This window comes from Panthera leo, chromosome D2, assembly GCF_018350215.1.
Source record: "Panthera leo isolate Ple1 chromosome D2, P.leo_Ple1_pat1.1, whole genome shotgun sequence".
Lineage (NCBI taxonomy): Eukaryota > Metazoa > Chordata > Mammalia > Carnivora > Felidae > Panthera > Panthera leo.
Window position 1 is genome coordinate 12,813,774 of NC_056689.1, and position 18,348 is coordinate 12,832,121.

The 18,348-nt window shown below is 39.9% G+C and overlaps 1 protein-coding gene across 7 annotated transcripts in view; it reads left to right on the plus strand.

Moving 5' to 3' along the window:
- LYST (lysosomal trafficking regulator) overlaps positions 1-18,348 on the plus strand; it is a 242,995-nt gene that overhangs the window by 144,780 nt on the left and 79,867 nt on the right. For all 7 annotated transcript variants that reach the window (XM_042909178.1, XM_042909177.1, XM_042909181.1 and 4 more), the window contains 7 exons: positions 1,901-2,038; positions 5,933-6,131; positions 8,727-8,858; positions 11,507-12,122; positions 12,837-13,014; positions 15,126-15,295; positions 16,818-17,048. In XM_042909178.1, coding sequence (XP_042765112.1) covers positions 1,901-2,038; positions 5,933-6,131; positions 8,727-8,858; positions 11,507-12,122; positions 12,837-13,014; positions 15,126-15,295; positions 16,818-17,048 — 1,664 coding nt within the window. The remainder of the gene's footprint in view (positions 1-1,900; positions 2,039-5,932; positions 6,132-8,726; positions 8,859-11,506; positions 12,123-12,836; positions 13,015-15,125; positions 15,296-16,817; positions 17,049-18,348) is intronic.

An 18,348-nucleotide genomic window follows, 5' to 3' on the forward strand; every position in this document is an offset into this window, starting at 1 on the left:
TCTGTTGGAAAGCTGAAAGAAACCTTTGTAATCTATTATTAATAAAGATAAATTTTGACCAAGCATCCTAGAGGACAGAATTATTTTTCTAAATATTCCTATAGAAAATTATATTACAAAAGTATTCTCATATGAAGATATAATCTTCCAGTTATAAAATAAATAAGACATGGGGATGTCTATATACAGCATAGGGATATAATATGATATATATATTGTGGCCCAAGCCATATCAATAATATGATAACAACTTTGTATAGTGACAGATGGTAACTGTACTTCTCATGGTAACCATTTCATAACATATATAAATATTGATTCACTGTGTTATATACCAGAAATGAATATGATATTGTATGTCAATTATTCTTCAAAAGAAAAAAAAAAAAAAGAAGACATCAAAGAATATGCAGCCATACATGGGGAAGTCTCATAGTGTTGTGTTAAGCAGCTAATTGAACCATTGCTTTTTCTAGATTTTATGGTACTTACAATTTTTTAAACTTTGTAATTTGTCGTGATTTCTTTTCTCATTCTGAATAAATTCTCACTTTCAGACTAAATAATAACCATATATATATATATGTATATATATATATATGCATGCATAAAAATATGTGTAACGTTGCATGGGGAAAAAGCAAATGTACAGTGATAGCAGATATAAACAAAGGCAGCATAAATACGAACGTATAGGAAAGAATCAGCTCAGTTGTAGACTGGAAGATGCAACCTAACTAAAGGTAGACAGTTGTGGTTAGTATTTCAAAAGAGGATGCTAATTTGAGGTTGTTGATCAAAAAACACAACATTTCTTACTGAATTCAAAAGTGATACAGATACTTCTGTGAATTTGAAATAAGATTTTCTGTCCTAATTAAGAATTGTTAACTGAGTTTGTCTTTTGTTTTTGGTTGGTTGTTTACTTTGCCACCATTCTATTTGGTACTGTTTTTTCAGACCTGAGGCAAGTTTTCATACCTGGCCTGCCTTGTGTTCCAAGTTCTCATATGCCTTTTTCTTTTAGGGCCTCGTGGCCCTATCTTATGAGGAGAGAGGCCTGGGTTATAATAATATGATTAAGTCGTTCAATTCCTTGGCCTTTTCATTGTTTGTTACTATCAAATAACAGCAGCAGAAATAGCAAGACCTGTGGCCCAAGCCAGTTAATTTTGTCTTTTGTTAGCGGCTTTGTTAAAAGGTCATTTGGAATAACAAAATGAGGTGAAGATTATCTCTCAATATTGGTTGTCTGTATAAGATTCCTCTTTCTACATTATTGAGTGTAATTTAAGATTGATTCCACATGGGAGAATGATTTTTAAGGGACTTTACAAGGATGTTTGAAGATACACAGTAATTATGCAGAGAATTCTGTTATTTGGACTTAAAAGTAAATCAGCCTAAAATGCAGAATTTTCACATTATTGGTGAGTTTTCTCAGTTTAGTACAATTTGTTCTAAAGTTATTTACTTAAATGCTGTATACACAAAGAAGCATTGAAGTTTATGCATTTGCAATAATGCTCTTTGAAAACGCATTATTAGTAAACACTTATATTGATCATGTGTGTGTTTTCTCCGTATCGAATAAATCCCTCAAGATAATTCATCTTTTGAAAATACTATATATTATATAACATCACAGAAAGGTTAATGTAGTGAAGCACCTAATGCCACATGGAATTCAACGTCTTTAGAAATGACCTCCTGACAGAAAATAGTAACAATAATAATAGTCTGGAGTAAATGTTAAGATGTGCTTTTTCAGACACATTTAATCCTTGACCCTGAGTATGTACGCAACGGGTAGACTGAGCTGTCACGTGTCTTCTTCTAAAACGCGTGTGGCACGGCTTTCAGTAGCCACGTGCTGACTGGTGTGTGTTTATTTTCTCAGCGCGGAGCCTGGGAAGCCCTGCTGGCGGCTCTGGAGGTCCTCATCAGAGCAGAGCACCAGCAGCACGTCTTCAATATAAAGCAGTTACTGAAGGCTCGCGTGGTCCATCACTTTCTACTGACTTGTCAGGTTTTGCAGGTACTTTCCACGTAACTCTGCTTCGGGGAGATTCTCTGTAACCCCTTATTTACTCGCTCAAGGTTATGAACTCAAATTTTTGTGGGATTTCAGTGGAATTTCTTTCTCTTCTCCGCCTTCCCTGATCTCCTGGCTCCCTTCTTTCAGCAAACGGCAGAGGACTTTCTCAACCCCCGGCCTCCTACTGCTCAGTCTTCACACTGTCGTCATTCCTAACTCAATCTCAGAAGAACAGCTCTATTTCTGCCTTGTTTCTTTATGCTGGGGCATTTGAGTATCAACCGTAGCAAAATGGGTACTTGTCGCAAGCTTGGCACAGTGGCGGTCCGGTAGCCAGCGAGGCCCGTCTGAGGCTTGATTATTGCTGACTGAAACTCACTCCACACTCCTTAAATAACAAGTGCAAGTATGTTTTGTTTGACTAAGTGTGAGCTTGCCGAAGATCTCTAGAATTCGCATATTGAAAATGTATCCAAAATATTAAGTGAAAAAGTGGCACCGACCTCACCAGTAGTGTCTGTGCTGTGGCCTGGCTTCTGGTTTGATGTTTTGGCTCTGCTTTCACAGCTGTCCTTTTATCAGTTTGGTTGATGTATGAGAATATTTTTCAAGTTCATTTGTTTCTCCAGCGAGGCCTCTAGTAGAACTTGATCAGGTCAGATAAGTACAGATGTTCCCTGGGAGCGGTAATACTGTTTTTAATGCCTTTGTTTCGGTGACACCAGTGGCTTTCCATTGCACTTGGGATGAAATCCGGAACCTGTGGCAATATTTAAAGAAAGCATGTATGCCCCAGTGACCACTCCAGCCTCATCTCATGCCAGGGCAGCCCCCCTGGTTTTTTTTTTTTTTCTCTTCCTTAAAACCTTCCTTAAAAGGTTCCTGAACCTTTTTCTCTCGCAGGGCACATAGTTTTTCTGGTTGAGAAGTTTTTGATCCCATTCTTTCCATCTGGCCGCCAGGCTAATCCTTCATGCCTCCACTTTAAATTTACTTCCTGAGAGAAGCCCTCCCTTCTCTTTCCATCTAGTGTAACCCTTTCCCCTCCCTCCACTCGCTCTCTCTCTCTCTCTCTCTCCACACACATGCATTTGTTAGTGTCATATCGTCATTTATGAAACTATGGTTTATTTCCCTCTGTAAACCTGCTGAGGGCAGGGATAATGTTTTTTCTTGATCTCATTGTAACCCCAGTACTTGGCACATAATAGGCATCCAATAAATATTCACTGAATGAATCAATTCTAAAAAACAAAAACATTTTATTGCCTTTCTTGGGCCCTGTGGTAAATTAGACTATTGTCTTCAGGAATATAATACAGTGATCTCTGAGGCCCCTTGCTTGCTGAATATTTTATGTAACATTTACACAGCAGTTTTTCTCTAAATCAGTTTCTTTGTATATCCACTTTGAAACTTGCTGACTAATTTTCAAAGAGCACACAAGACAGTGTGAAGATCTTATTCAGTCTTTCCATGTCAGAAAAGTAACACTTGTAAACTTGGGGATTTCTATATATATATATTCTCATTTTCATATATTTATAAAAATGCTAGAAAAATCTAGGCACCAGTTCCATTTCCTGAAAAATATACTTCTTCACCCTTCTTCATTCAGAGAGCCCATTATCCAATTAACAGTTACTAATTAAGAATAGTTTTATATTAGGTATTGTGGGAAGTATGTAAAGAAATGAACTTAATTGTTGCCTTTAATACATCTCAGAGTATTTAAGGAAGATAGGTAAATTGGTAGTTTATTGGATGTGGGGCAATTTCATTAGTTCATGAGTACAGTGCAAAGCACTTGAACTCAAGTGATGAAAACAGGAGTGTAAAAGTAGGGGGAAAATATGAAAGAGATTGTAAAGAGAACTAATAGGGCTTGATTCTGTCTAAATAGCTGCAGGAGAAGTGAAATATATGATGCACAATTTCAAGCTGGGAATCTGGGAGGATGATAGCATCATCAAAGAAGGAATTGAACACACAAGTTCTGCAGCTTACGCATTCTGCATTTGAGATTATGGTTGGACGTTCGGTGGTCGTGACCACTGGGCACGTAGATGTGCAAGATTGGAACTGGGGAGGGGGATGAGGAGGACAGATGGGGAATTGTGTGCATGGATGTCACAGAGAAGCAATGGAGATGGACAGATGAGCTCTATAAGATAAACAGTGTAGTAAAAGGATCGTAGAAAGGCCTGTGGCGGTCACCTCCAGAAATATCCATTTCCATGTATGAAACAGGAAAAAGGAGCTGTCGACAGATGTAGAAAGAGTAGTCGAAGAGCTCAGAGAAGAACCAGGAAACAACAAAGTGAAAGCCAAGGGTGGGCAGAGGGGGGAAGGAAAAGGTGGTCTCTAGAGCCAAATAATGTGGAAGGTTCAAAGAAAATGTAGACAGATAAAGGGCCACCGATAGAAATTCTTAATGACCAGGTTTCGGAGACTTTCAGCAGCATGTGTGGTAGACTCATTGGAGACAGTGAGAATAAATTATGATTAAAAAGTTCAGCAGGGAAAGAAAAGAGAAACAGAAAATTAACAAAAGTTTCCCAAAGTTCAAGTTACGGGATTTTTTTTTTTTAATGATGTAAGATAGCAGTGACTTTTTATAAGGAGTCAGTGGAGAGGACAAGATTGAAGAAACATGGGCCGGGATAGACTTGGGAACGAAGGGCTGAGGTGGTGACCAGGATGGTGGAAGGCACAAGGGGCACTATTTGGCTGTGGCAGAGGTAGCCCTGAGTTGGAAGGCAAAAGACCTGTGTGCTTGGCTTGCCTTGGCTAGGCCACTTGGCACTTGTGAGATCTTGGCAGAGGAGTTTGGGCTTTCTTCTGTAGATTCCGTGTTCTCTTCTCAAATCTGAGGTTTCAGGGTGAACATCTAGGTTTTAAGTTTTCTGATTCAGGAATACATAAGAGCAAATGAAGAAAAGTGAGTGTGGAGATGTTTCATATATTCGGATGTATCACATGTATAGGGAGAGGGAAGATGGGGAAGTTTAACTCCCTCGGCCTTGATCTAGAGGCCAACTGCTCCCTCCTGGTGGGGTTGGAGGATATAAGTTATTTATTTATACCCGTCTTTATGTTTAGTAATTACTTGGCACCCTACCAGGTCTCCCTCTACCAGGCAATCGATGACGCAGTAGAGACGGCTCAGAGGTCTGGGTGTGAGTGGTAGTGGCATTACTTACATGTTTTCTGTGTGGTCAAAGTTAGTCCTACAATCACTTTGAGCTTCACATTCTAGAAAGGAAGGATGCAACCTCTCACAGCTGTTGTGAGAAAGAGCTTTGCAGACCGGCTCGCGGTGCAGGAATGTAACCAGATTTGTCTATTGTGAATTTCCCCTTCCGATCCCATTGTGGGAGTACCGAGGGGTGCCAGTAGTTGTCATAATAGAACGAATAGTAGCTAACATTTATATGTGGGGCTTACTGTATGTGAGGCACTCTTCAGAATTTTGTGTCATTTAGGCCTGATGACAACCCTGTGAAGTAACACAATCCTTCCCGTATTATAGAGAAAGAAACTGGGGCATGGAGATATTAAATATGCCCCAAATCACATAGCTAGTGAGTGGAGAAGCCAGAGTGCAAAGCGAGGCGGTTTGGCTCCTGAGCCATGCTCGTGAGTGCCCTGATGTAACTTTGTCTTGTTGGTTAAGATAAATGAGCTAGAATTAAGTTGCCGTCGATTTTTATGAATGTTTAACGACAGGATTGCTTGAATTGGGAAGTAGCAACTCAGCTTAATGGTAAATCTGGTCAGATTAGAGTAGTAGACAACACAATTCTGTCTTAAAAGGAGTGTCTTGCTTAAATGAAAAATGTTAGTTAACGGTTCTCTTTAAATCTAAAGACAGTTTGATTTTTATTTTTTCAGGAACACAAAGAGGGGCAGCTTACATCCATGCCCCGAGAGGTTTGTAGATCATTTGTGAAAATTATAGCAGAAGTCCTTGGATCTCCTCCAGATTTGGAATTATTGACAATTATCTTCAATTTCCTTTTAGCAGTTCACCCTCCTACTAATACTTACGTTTGTCACAACCCCACAAACTTCTACTTTTCTTTACACATAGGTAGGTATAATCATTTTTATTAGATTTTGGCTATCTTCGTTTTTGTTCTTTTAATTCCCACTCAATTCACATTTGTTTGATATTCATTAAATGGCTCCTATGTGCTAGAACTGCCCTAATTACACACTGGGATTGGGACAGGGCATAGGCCATGGAATGAACCAGACATGGTCTCTGCCTTCAGAGAGCTTCAGTGCCAAGAAGAGAGAGGAGACAAATAACTCAAATAACTATAGAAAAAACAATATATGGTAAGTACCTAATAGATACAAAAGAAGGACTAATTCAATTTTAAAGGAGTGAGGGTTTCATCACGCAGCTGTGGAGAGAGAAGATTTAATAGATTCTATATCTGACATGGACACTGACAAATTTAGGTACAGTTTGACAGGTATATTGGAGAATTAGCATTCCAGGTGAAGAGAATGACTTAAAGGGAGAAAAAATAGAGAAAATAAAGAATAATGAATTTTACCTAAATATGCAGGATCTATAAAGGATTAGTGAGAAATAATACCATAAATATAGCTTGGGGGAAAAAAAGGCAGGGGGCGCCTAGGTGCCTCAGTCGGTTAAGTGTCTGACTTCGGCTCATGTTATGATCTCATAGTTCGTGGGTTTGAGCCCCGTATCAGGCTCTGTGCTGACAGCTCAAAGCCTGGAGCTTGCTTCAGATTCTGTGTCTCCTTCTCTCTCCTCCTCCCCCACTCACACTTTCTCTCTCTCTCTCTCTCTGTCTCTCTCTCTCTCTCTCTCTCTCAAAAATAAATAAATGTGTGTGTGTGTATACATACACACATATATATATATATATATATATATATATATATATATATATATATATATATATATATAGTTTGGGACCACCATTTATTTATTTTGCCCTGTGAGGCCATATTAAAAGGGTCCTTGAATGAAATGCCAAAGAATTTGAACTTATATTCTATTTAGGGGTGACTGAAGGGTTTTGTTTTGTTGTGTCTATTTGTTTTGAGCAAAAAAATATGATGTAAGTAAATTACTACAATAAGATCCAGGAAAGATAAACTACCGACATAGAAGTGAGTTTGAAGCCCTGAGAATAGACGACAGCACTGAATGAAAGTGTAGACACAGAGAAGGAAGAAGGAAGCTAAGGACAGAATGATAAAAAAGAGTAATTAGTAGAAGAGAAGGATGGAATAATCAGAGTTTTAAAAGAACCAGGAAAATGTAATGCAGCAAGAAAGCAAGTGAGAACGTACCTATGAGAAAACTAGATAGGACGTTTAGCATGGAAACTGGTGGTAAAACAGGCATTTAGGAATGTAATAAATGAATAAAATGATTCAACAGCAGTAAAAATCCAAGTGAAATTAAACGACGTGACTTTGTGTTAGGTTCAGCACACAATTTAGTGAGCAAAGCACTGTCAAGATTCTGGAAACAGGGTAGTTGCAAAGATGAGTAAGATATGGTCCAGTCCCATAGGAAGCTTCCAGGCTAGTTGAGGGGAAAGAGCCATAAACAAGTAGTTAGTTACATTGTGTGGAAATTGATATAAATATTTTGTTTTCTCATAGTGTAGGGCATAGTGAGGAGATGTTTCCTGGAGGAGATGATGTCTTCTCTGAGTCTTAAAGGTTGAGTAGGAGTTGAAGGGAAGGGATTTCCAGACGAAGCAAATGGCTTGATTGGGAGCTGTGAGAAATCAGTGCTGCTGAAGTGTAATGGGAGAAACAAGGCTGGCAGGGGGTCTAGAGTAAGGGGTCTGGATTGTGAAGATTCTCATAGACCAGAAGCTTGGACTTTATGTAGAGTGGTAAGGAGGCAACAGAGAGCCACTGGAAGGTTCTAGGCAGGAGTTGACATCTGACGGAATTCTGATTGCTATGAGTATTTAAGGGTGACCAGATGTCCATCATGAATACCATTTAGAAGTCTACAACAGGACTCCAGGTGAGAGGCTTAAGTGCCTGAATTATAGCATTATGATAGGGACGAGGAGAGTTCAAGAACAGAATCAAGTAGAACCTGGGGACTGAATTGCTGTGGATAAAGACAAGGTAGTGGTCAAGGGGGACTCCAGGCTTATACTTGAGAAATGGGTACTTCTGCCAAATGAACCAGAGAACAAAACAGGAGGACTGAATTTAGGACAGAAAGAGGATTCAGATTTAGATTTGTTGCATTTGTGGTGCATTCAATAAATCGAGCAGTTGAATTCATGTGTATGAAGCTCAGAAAGGAAGATTAAGCTGGAGGTATCAATTTTGAGTCATATTGGACATTGAAGGGGATATTTAAAACTGCAGGAGATAGCACTTTCCTCAAGGAGTAAAGTTAGCTATTAAAATATAAAAGTAACTGTAAGTGTAGTTGGAATTCAAAGAAAATAAAAGTTAATGTGGCAAATAATAGTCAAAAAATCTACACGTAATAAGAACTATAGCGTGTACTTACATGTCAAATGTGCGTTAGTATAAGCTATGCCATATTTTTCACTTTGAACGTCTTTTTGTAAAAATGTATATTGAACGATTTGCTTTTAAAGTTGTATTTTTGTTTCATCCTTTAAAAAAATTTTACTGTTTCAAAAATTTGTTTTGATTCCAGATGGCAAGATCTTTCAGGAGAAAGTACAGTCAATCATGTACCTGAGACATTCTAGCAGTGGAGGAAAGTCTGTTACTAGTCCTGGATTTATGGTAATAAGCCCATCTGGTTTTACTGCTTCGCCCCCTGAAGGTAACTATAACAATAATGAAAGTGTAACCCTTCGTGGTTTAGCTCTGAGTATTTGTAGGTAAATAAATTTTGCATGTGTAACAGTATGATATACTGACATTCAGACCAAATAAATGGAAGGTTAGACTTAAAAATTGTAGAATATATGTAAGGAATTCATTTCACTACTCTCTGGGATCAGGGCTCACACTCAATATAACCAGAGATACTGCAGAAAACTTAGGAAACAGATGAGGCTCGTGCTGTCTTGTTCTGGAATTCTCTGTTTCCTTTTATCATAGTCATTCGTCTTTCATTAAGCTTCTGATTTATTTTCCCATTTTCTTCAAAAACTGTTTGGCTTACTCTCTCCCTTCTACCTAAACATCGTTTTAGACAATTTCACTCGCCCCGTGATGGCCATCCGGTGCTCCAACCTCTCGCCCCTTGACCCTGGGTACCTTTCCTTCTCCTTCATCCACCATATGCATGCCTCTGTCTTGGACTTCATCAAGAACACCTCCCACCTCTGAAACTCCAGGATCCCACTCTCTGACAATAACCTCCTCTCTGGTTTCTTTATCACCATCCTGTGTTCCCTTCTGCCTATTTTCCCTATCCAGCCTACATCTCATTAGCCAGTCATTTCCTGGACACAGTCTTCAGCTCCCTCGTCCCCTTGGCCTTTTGGCATTCTTGACCTACAAACCCCAGCCTTGCTTCCATCTAACCATCCCCATACTGCTGAAAGCGGCTAGAGAGAATCCCTGTCTTTACAAGGGTCTCTAACTATAGCTGGCCTTTTAATGCTGCCCTGTAGTTTTTCAGTAAGTTCAAAATCAATTGCCTCTTCTCTTTCCATAGCAAGTCTATTCAAGTCTTTAAGCTTAAATCTTTAAGACTGTACTTTTCTGTCTTCCTAATTCACTCTTAACAGACTACCTCATCTCTAATAGAGAAAACAGTAGGTAGGTACGTGTTTCCTAGTTGCCAACCGGCTGTATATCTTTTCCTTTTCTGACAGCTGGTCTCTTCTAGCCTGAGACATTGCCCTTATTGTCTGCCCAACCTGTCTTATCTTTGGCTTTAGTATAAATTAATCAGTAGTGCAAGTTAGGTAGAGATAAGAATAGATAGGACGGGATATATATATATATAGCTATTAATTTCCAGTTTTGTTTCTCTCCCAAAGTGTTTCAGTTATTTGCTAGCACATTTTATGCCCTTTTATTATAGTATTTTAAGACTGTGTTTTAACTAGTTTTATTTGGAATTTTATAGGAAATGTACATTTTCAAATACAATCATGCCCCCATTTTTTCCACATCCTTTGAACAGAATCTTTTGGCAGCCTTAGCCCTCCAGCCAAAATGTAGAAATAATTAGGAAAAACTTCTGAGCTATAGAACTATTATTGCCAAAAGGCCTGTGCTCTAAAACAGTTCACCCAGTGCCTGTTTACTCTATATCAGTGCTTCTCAAGTTTTAGCATGGAAAAAAAAAAAAAAAATGACCAGAGAAGTTGTTCAGACACAGATCTTTGGGCCCTCCTTCATGCATTCTGATTCAGTAGATCTAGGGTGAGCCTAAAGAGTATGCATTTCTAACAATCGCGCGGGTAGTGCTGATCTCCGTGCTGCTAGCCCACAAACCACACCTTGAACAGCACTCGCTTTACCACCGTGCACTGAGAATGGCAGTGATTTTTCTGGTCTCCCTGGACATGGAGTACTAGAAGCAGCAAACTGGACAGCTATCACAGGAAGACAAAGCGCCATTGCTTCTCATGAAGAAGTGACTACGGAAATGGATGAGAGACAAAACGGTCTAGGGCCATTTGGTCTAGTAGTAATAACAGCAAGCATGGGTATTACTCCCTTTATTGAGCACCTGCTATATGCCAGACACTATGCTGGGAGCATCACAAATATGATCTCACTTAATCCTTAAAGCAGCCTTGCAAAGAAGATATTCTGAACCCTCCTTTTACATTTGTAAAAACAAATACCCAAATAATTAAATGATGTACTTAAAAGACCACCTAACTCACAGAACCATCACTTGAATCCAGTTCTACCTTGTAGCAAAGCCCACACTTTCACACCATATCAAACTGCATCCTAGTGACTGCTAGCCTGAGGCAAATTAAGTTTCACTTAATTTCACGACAGTAGAGCCATTAATCCTAATGACTTTGCATCATTCAGTCAACACTGTATTTTGTTGAGACAGGAAAAGACACACGTTTTTGGGAGATTTTAATAAAAAGTAGTTAAAAGAAAAAATAGTTGGGGCACTTAAGAATTTTAAGCAGTAATGGGGCTCCTTTGGTTAAGCATCTGACTTCAGCTCAGGTCCTGATCTCACAGTTTGTGAGTTCAAGCCCCGCGTCAGACTTTCTGCTGTCTATGCAGAGCCCGCTTCGGATCCTCTATCTCCCTCTCTTTCTGCCCCTCCCCTGCTCACATGCACACGCTCTCTCTCTCTCAAAAATAAGTAAACATTTTTTTTTAAAAAGAATGTTAAGCAGTAGTTAACGTTAACCTGTGTGGATTCTTTAGCATCGCTAGATAAATGGGTTACTGCTGTGGTTGTGACTGACAGTGCAGGACACAAGTGGTCCCACTTAGTAGATTTTTAACGAGTGTTTTTCTGTCTACTCTCTCCAGGAAACAATTCCTCCAGGATTATCCCACAACGGACGATCGCCAACATTCTGCGTTCTAGAAGCCTACCAGCATTTCCTACTGCTTCACCTCAAATGCAACCACAAAAACTGACTGGAAGTTTGGGTTGTAGTATTGACACGTTACAAAATATTGCAGATGATTACATTGCTTCCCAAGCAGAGAAACTGAATTCTCTGGTGAGTTCCGGGACACTGAAGAAAGACAAAGAGGATGCATTCATCAGTAGCTGTGAGTCCGCAAAAACTGTGTGTGAAACGGAACCTGCCCTTTCTGCCCGCGCCTCTGTCAATGGTGTCCCAAAAGGAACCTTGGAATTTCTGGGGGTCAGAGTAGATCACAAAGAGTTGGGAGCAGAACCCAAATCAGAAGATGACGAGTCCTACCCACGCCGCCCTGATCACCTGAAGGGACTGGCCTCATTCCAACAGAGCCACAGCACTGTCGCAAGCCTGGGGCTGGCTTTTCCTTCACACAACGGATCCGCAGCCGTTGGACGCTGGCCGAGTCTCCTTGACAGGAACCCGGATGACTGGGAAAACTTCGCCTTTTCTCTCAGTTACGAGCCGAACTCCAGCCGCACTGCAAGTACTCACAGGTACTCACTGCTTTCGCATGCTCCCCCCGCCTCCACTTTTTCTTTCGCTCTTCTTTGAAGGATGTCTACCCTTCTGGAAATGTCTTACATCACTTCTCATATACAACATGTATATTCATAGCAAACAGAAAGGTACCTTTCTCTTTAGTCTAATACTAAATAATATTGAATTCCATGTTTTACCAAAGGCTAAACCATAAATGGCTCCTAAAGAAAAAGTGCCTTGTGGTTTACATTTAGAGAAAAACTCCTCAGGGAAACTATAAGATTTATAGTAGCCAGTGGCAACACCCGGTAAGAGTCTCCCCGGTGGTGGGGATGCTTCTCCTGTGCTGTGCAGTACAGGGGCCACCAGCCACGTGTGCCTGTTGAGCCCTCGAAACGTGGCTAGTGTGACCAAAGAGCCAAATTGTTTATGTCATTCTAGATAGTTTCCCTTGCGCAAGCGGCTGGTGACCACCACCCTCTTGCACGTCATAGCTGTGGAATAGAATGGTGTTTAGTGGACCCTGTGCCTAAAGTAGATCGGTGAGAAATAAAATGGTAACAAGTGATGGCAAGGTTGTTAGTCACAGGTCAACATTTTTTTTTAACTGTGTGACCTTTGGTTTCACATGTTGAAATTACTACTGCTCCTCACAGTTCTTAAGGAAATCACCGTGTGCTTTTCTTCCTGATACTGTGTTCACGAGACTTCTGGGGTCTCTGTTTTAGCGTAACGGAAGACTGTCTGGTACCTATCTGCTGTGGATTATACGAGCTCCTCAGTGGAGTCCTTCTCATCCTGCCTGATGTTATGCTTCCAGATGTGATGGACAAGCTCATCCAGGCAGACACGCTTTTAGTCCTCGTGAACCACCCATCACCTGCTATACAACAAGGAGTTATTAAAGTAAGGGCCAGTTCTAGATGCGTTGTTTTAATTCAGAAAAATAAATGTACGTTTGATTTAAAACTTGAATGTATCTGTTAAAGTAGACCTAAAACTTTAGTCTAAGGAAGAATGAACTGATACACAGCTGACCCTTGAACAACACAGCTTTGAATTGCGTGGGTCCACTTATATGCGGACTTTTTTTTTATAAGTACAATACGGTACTGTAAATATATTTTTTCTTCCTTATGATTTTCTTAATAACACTTTCTTTTCTCTAGCTTAGTTTATTGTAAGAATACAGTATAGGATACATACAACATACAGGATGTGTGTTACTCAACTGTTTCTGTTGTCAGGAAGGCTTCGGGTTACCAGTAAGCTACTCGTAGTTAAGTTTTGGGGGAGTCAAGTAATATGCAGATTTACAACTGTGGGGGGGGGGCTGGCACCTCTAACCCTCATGTTGTTCAAGGGTCAACCGTAGTTGGTTCCTTCTTTCTCGTATTTTTATATGAATTATCATGCAATTTTAAGCTCTCCTCCATATATTGATTCATATCAATATGTTTTTTAAGTCTACCAATTATAAGGAACACGTAGTTCATTGGAAACCTTCCCTGCAGTGTAGTATCAAATCTTAAACATCTACTTCAGGTTTTAGCTCAGGTGTCACCTTTACGGAGACCTGATCACCTTTCCGAACAGCTTCCCTCTAGCACCCTACTCCTCATTTATCCTATCATAGCATCCTCGTTTTGTCTTGTAATTATCTTTTTAGTTGACCTGTGTGCTTGATCTTTCAGTCTCCCACACTGGAGTCTCCGCTCCATGAGGGCGGGCAGCTTGTGTCTAGTACATACTAGGGACTAAGCGTAGTGTCGAATGAATAAGCGTTTCATATGAATGCTTTCCGTTAGAAAACAGGCCAATATTGTAAGGGTCTTGTAACGATTCTCATTTTCTTTAGTTCGTCTGATGTAGGATGTTTTTTAATCACTTGCAATTCAACCCAGTATTTTTTGAGCTTCCATCCCAGGTACAAAACACTGGGCTAGTTGCTAAGTGGATACAAGGTGGAATGATAGAAGCCCCGCATTCAACGAGCTTATAGTCCAGTGAGGGAGAGAGACATAGACCCCACTAAGTAAAACGTAAGGACTTCTGGTGATGAGTGCTTCAACGGAATATTAATACAGAAGAATGGGAGCGTGGGAAAAGCAGTTAATTGTGATGGGGGGAACCAGAGAAGGATCCGTACAAAAAGTGTATCTTGTATTGTGCTATAAACTCAGAAAGCTTTTTAAGTAGGGCAGCAAACAGATGTGTGTTTGGGGAAGAACAGTCAGTCTGTCACCACTGTGAGGGAGTGATCGCAGGGGAGAGAGACGTGGAAGTGTTCTGTTTAGCAGGCTTGCACCGTAGTCCAGGGGAGAATGATGAGTTCCTGATTCGGGCAAGCGGCAAGTCAGAGCACACCCAGATTTGAGAGGCATTCGCCGGAATGAGTGATCACACGTAAGGAATCAGGACCGGAGGAGCCACCGATAAAATTAGCCGTGAAGTCTAGGAGCGTGGCACTGCTGTGTGCTCTCAGACGGGAACCACGAAAGACATGAGTGTGGAAAGAAAATAAGTAATTGAGTTTTACACATGTTGCATTTAAGATGCTAGGGAAGGGTGGAGATAGGGCTCTGTGCTCAGGATGGAATCCATCCGGAAGTCTGGAAGTCGAAGTCTAGGGGAGATACATACGTGCACGCACACACACACGTGTGGAGAGAGAGGATAGTGCAGGGCTCGCCGATTTGTTTCCTTCAGAATAAAGCACAGCTTTTGTACTTCTACTCGACTAAGGTTACCAATCTACCAGGTGTCAATGCTCAACTAAAAAGTTAGTTTCCCCATAACGAAAGTATTAAGGTCTCCAAGATAAAGTCAGCGTGAGCACTCCAAACTAGTCAGAAACAAAGATTATTTTTGGTTTGCTATGGAGGTGGCATTGTTTTTTAGCTTTCTGTGCTCTATACATATGAAATTAAATAACAACTTACAAGTATTGTCTGATCTGTGTACATTATATAAAATTTTAGTGCATTATGTAAATTGTCTTAATTTTTTTTTCTTAGCTATTAGATGCATATTTTAATAGAGCTTCTAAGGAACAAAAAGATAAATTCCTAAAGAACCGTGGCTTCTCCTTGCTAGCCAACCAGTTGTATCTTCACCGGGGAACTCAGGAATTGTTAGAATGCTTCATTGAAATGTTCTTTGGTCGACGTATTGGCCTTGATGAAGAGTAAGTGGCTTCTTCCCTCCACCGTCATTGGGGATCTTTTGTCTTAAAAATTTGTTAAGCGGACCCTTAACAAAGTTATTTGGTCATTTTTAGAAAAAATCCTCTAAAAGTACTTCCAGGTGAATCAGTTTATTATTTTCCACGTGGTATTGTTTCTAACTGCTGCCTTTGTATTTCATTCACTAGTTACAAACTAGAAACCAGTGCTTCATCAAAGGAAAGCAGGTGATCGTTTAGGATTTGACATGTAGTGTTAACACGAGGAGGGTAACTGAAAAGAAGGTGGCTCCCATTGTCCCAGCAGTAGATCACACGACTGATTGTCCCAGCAGTAGATCACACGACTGATCCTTAGAGAGGCTTCCCCCGTCCCTCAGCCTCCGGGTCATCTGGGAGAAGAGTCATCCCTCACCTGGAATTCCTGGTTGGGCCACGAAGCGCAACTGTTATCCCCGTCTGTGCTCAAGCAGTGAGAAATGTGTGTCTCCTCGTTATTAGGTGTCTTCTGCTTATTAAGTAGACTGACTCAGACCTTGAGGAGTTTACTGGTTGCAGTAATGACAACAGTACTTTCATCTGCATACAGCTTTTAGCTCTGTCAAAGCAATTCTGCAGTATTTCATTTGATTGTCACAAGAGCTTTGAGAAGAAAGTAGGGCAGATGTCACCACACGTATTTGACAGTTAAGGAAAATAAGGTACAAAATGCTTACATTTCCTTCCATCACAGAGGCAAATAGTCTCGGGACAGGAACTCAGGATTCGTTCCTTTCACCAGAACTCTTTTTACTAGTTCACTGTCTCTCGGATACTATCATCATCATCATCATCATTATTATTGTATGTTAATGGAATAGTATATAATTATTATATAAATTATGTATGTTGTATGTTATCATGATTATGCTAGTAATTGTATGCTAGTTTATTGTTAATAGTTTTATTAATAGTCAATTAACAATAACTTCCTGTGCACTTGTTATATAGACCCCTGAAGTAGGGTTCTTTTGGACACATAAGGGGCCTGTGGACAAATTAAAGCAAGTCAATTAAAAACCATGAAATTGTGAGGCATCTAGCTCTTGATTTCGGCTCAGGTCACGATCTCACGGTTCATGGGATCAAGCCCCACACTGGGCTCTGCGCTGACGGCTCGGAACCTGCTTGGGATTTTCTCTCTCCCTATTTCTCTGCTCCTCCCCCGCTTACACACGCACTCGCTCACTCTTGCTCTCTCTCTCTCTCTCTCAAAGTAAATAAGCTTAAAAATTTTAAAAACCATGAAATTGTATCATATTTCATTTGAATGTTGTATATTTACAAACTTGGGACAGACTTCTAGCAATGCTTGTATTTTATTGGAGAGGTCAGTGATCTTACAGGTTGAGATTCCTTTCTCTCCACGTTTATTTTTTATAGCTTCAAAATCAAGTTAACAGAATGACCCACACTGCAATCCTTTTTCCTTGTTTAGTGGTTAATTGCTTCTAACGTGCTCTTAATTGTGTGTTCTTTCTCGCAGATTTGATCTGGAAGATGTGAAAAACATGGGACTGTTTCAGAAGTGGTCTGTCATTCCTGTTCTGGGACTAATAGAGACCTCTCTATATGACAACATGCTCTTGCATAGTGCTCTCCTACTGCTTCTCCAAATATTAAATTCTTGTTCTAAGGTAGCAGATATGTTATTGGATAATGGCCTACTGTACGTGTTATGTAATACAGTAGCAGCCCTGAATGGATTAGAAGAAAAGTAAGTTTTAAATCATTATTTAAAACTTCATCATCTGAGGGGCGCCTGGGTGGCCCTGTCAATTAAGCATCCGATATGGGCTCGGGTCATAATCCCAGGGTCATGGAATCAAGCCCTGTGTTGACTCCCCACTGGGCGTGGAGCCTCTTAAGATTCTCTGTCTTCCCGCCACCCTGCCCTTCCCCCATTTGCGCTCAGTCTCTCTCTCAAAAAACTAAAACAAAAATAAAAACAAAACTGTGTCATCTGACAAATACTTTAGAAAGGAAAGACTTTAGTGATAGGTTACATTAAAGCATCCGATTTTTCAAAACACTTTCAAAGAATATCCTTCCTACCAAACTAATTAGATTGGATTAATTAAATTGTATTTGGAGGGGGCATATTTTCTATCATTTTCAACAAGTTTACTGAAAAGGAAGATGTGTATATGGCCTACTTTTAGGTGTTTAGAACCTGAAGGCAAGTTGAATAAATTTAACTGTATTTAAATAGATTTACCACGCTTCCACAATGGTCTTATAAAAGTTATTATCCCCAGAAGGAATAGGAAATTGAGGACTGGAGAGAGAGAGAAAGAGAGAGAGCCTTGTTGAAGATCACATAGCTAGTGGGTAGCACAGGGTTTAAAACTGAACCTGTCTCCCTTCAAACACTTATGTTTTGAACTGTGATGCTCTCCTACTTTCTACTACCATAAATTAATTTCTCATTTCCAGAAGTACATTGGCAAATGGCTGCCTACCAAATTGATTAACAGCCTTAAAAAATATGTGAGGAGATTATATTTCTACTTGGATTTTGTGCCTTTGGTTTCTGCATTTATGATGTACAGCATACCATTTTTATTAGCGTAATGTTAAAATATAAATCTCCAGAAGCACATTACTGTACATTAAGGCATTAAATATTATCTATAATTTTTAAGAGAAGGCAGACAGTAACCTTTAAGAGAAGGCAGAAGCCAGGGAGGCCCTCTGAGTACAAGAGAGACTCCTTGTACTGAGTTCCGTTCAATTTTTGGGGGGTACCTATTCAGTTCAGGATTTGTGTGCTGGGCATATAAGAAATACAAAGTATTTTATTTCCTCAAAATACGTAGTCTTGATTATAACACAATGCATGTGTTATAACACAACACTTGGGAAGAGTTGCCTACGGGCTTCTGAAAGTAGTGTGTTGTTGTTTGTTGTTTTGTTTTAATAACTTGTACTTACTGAATGTCGTTACATGCTACCCTATTAATTGACCCCAAACAGTTACCATTTCCAACTCTTGGCTTGATTTGGAAAAAATAAAT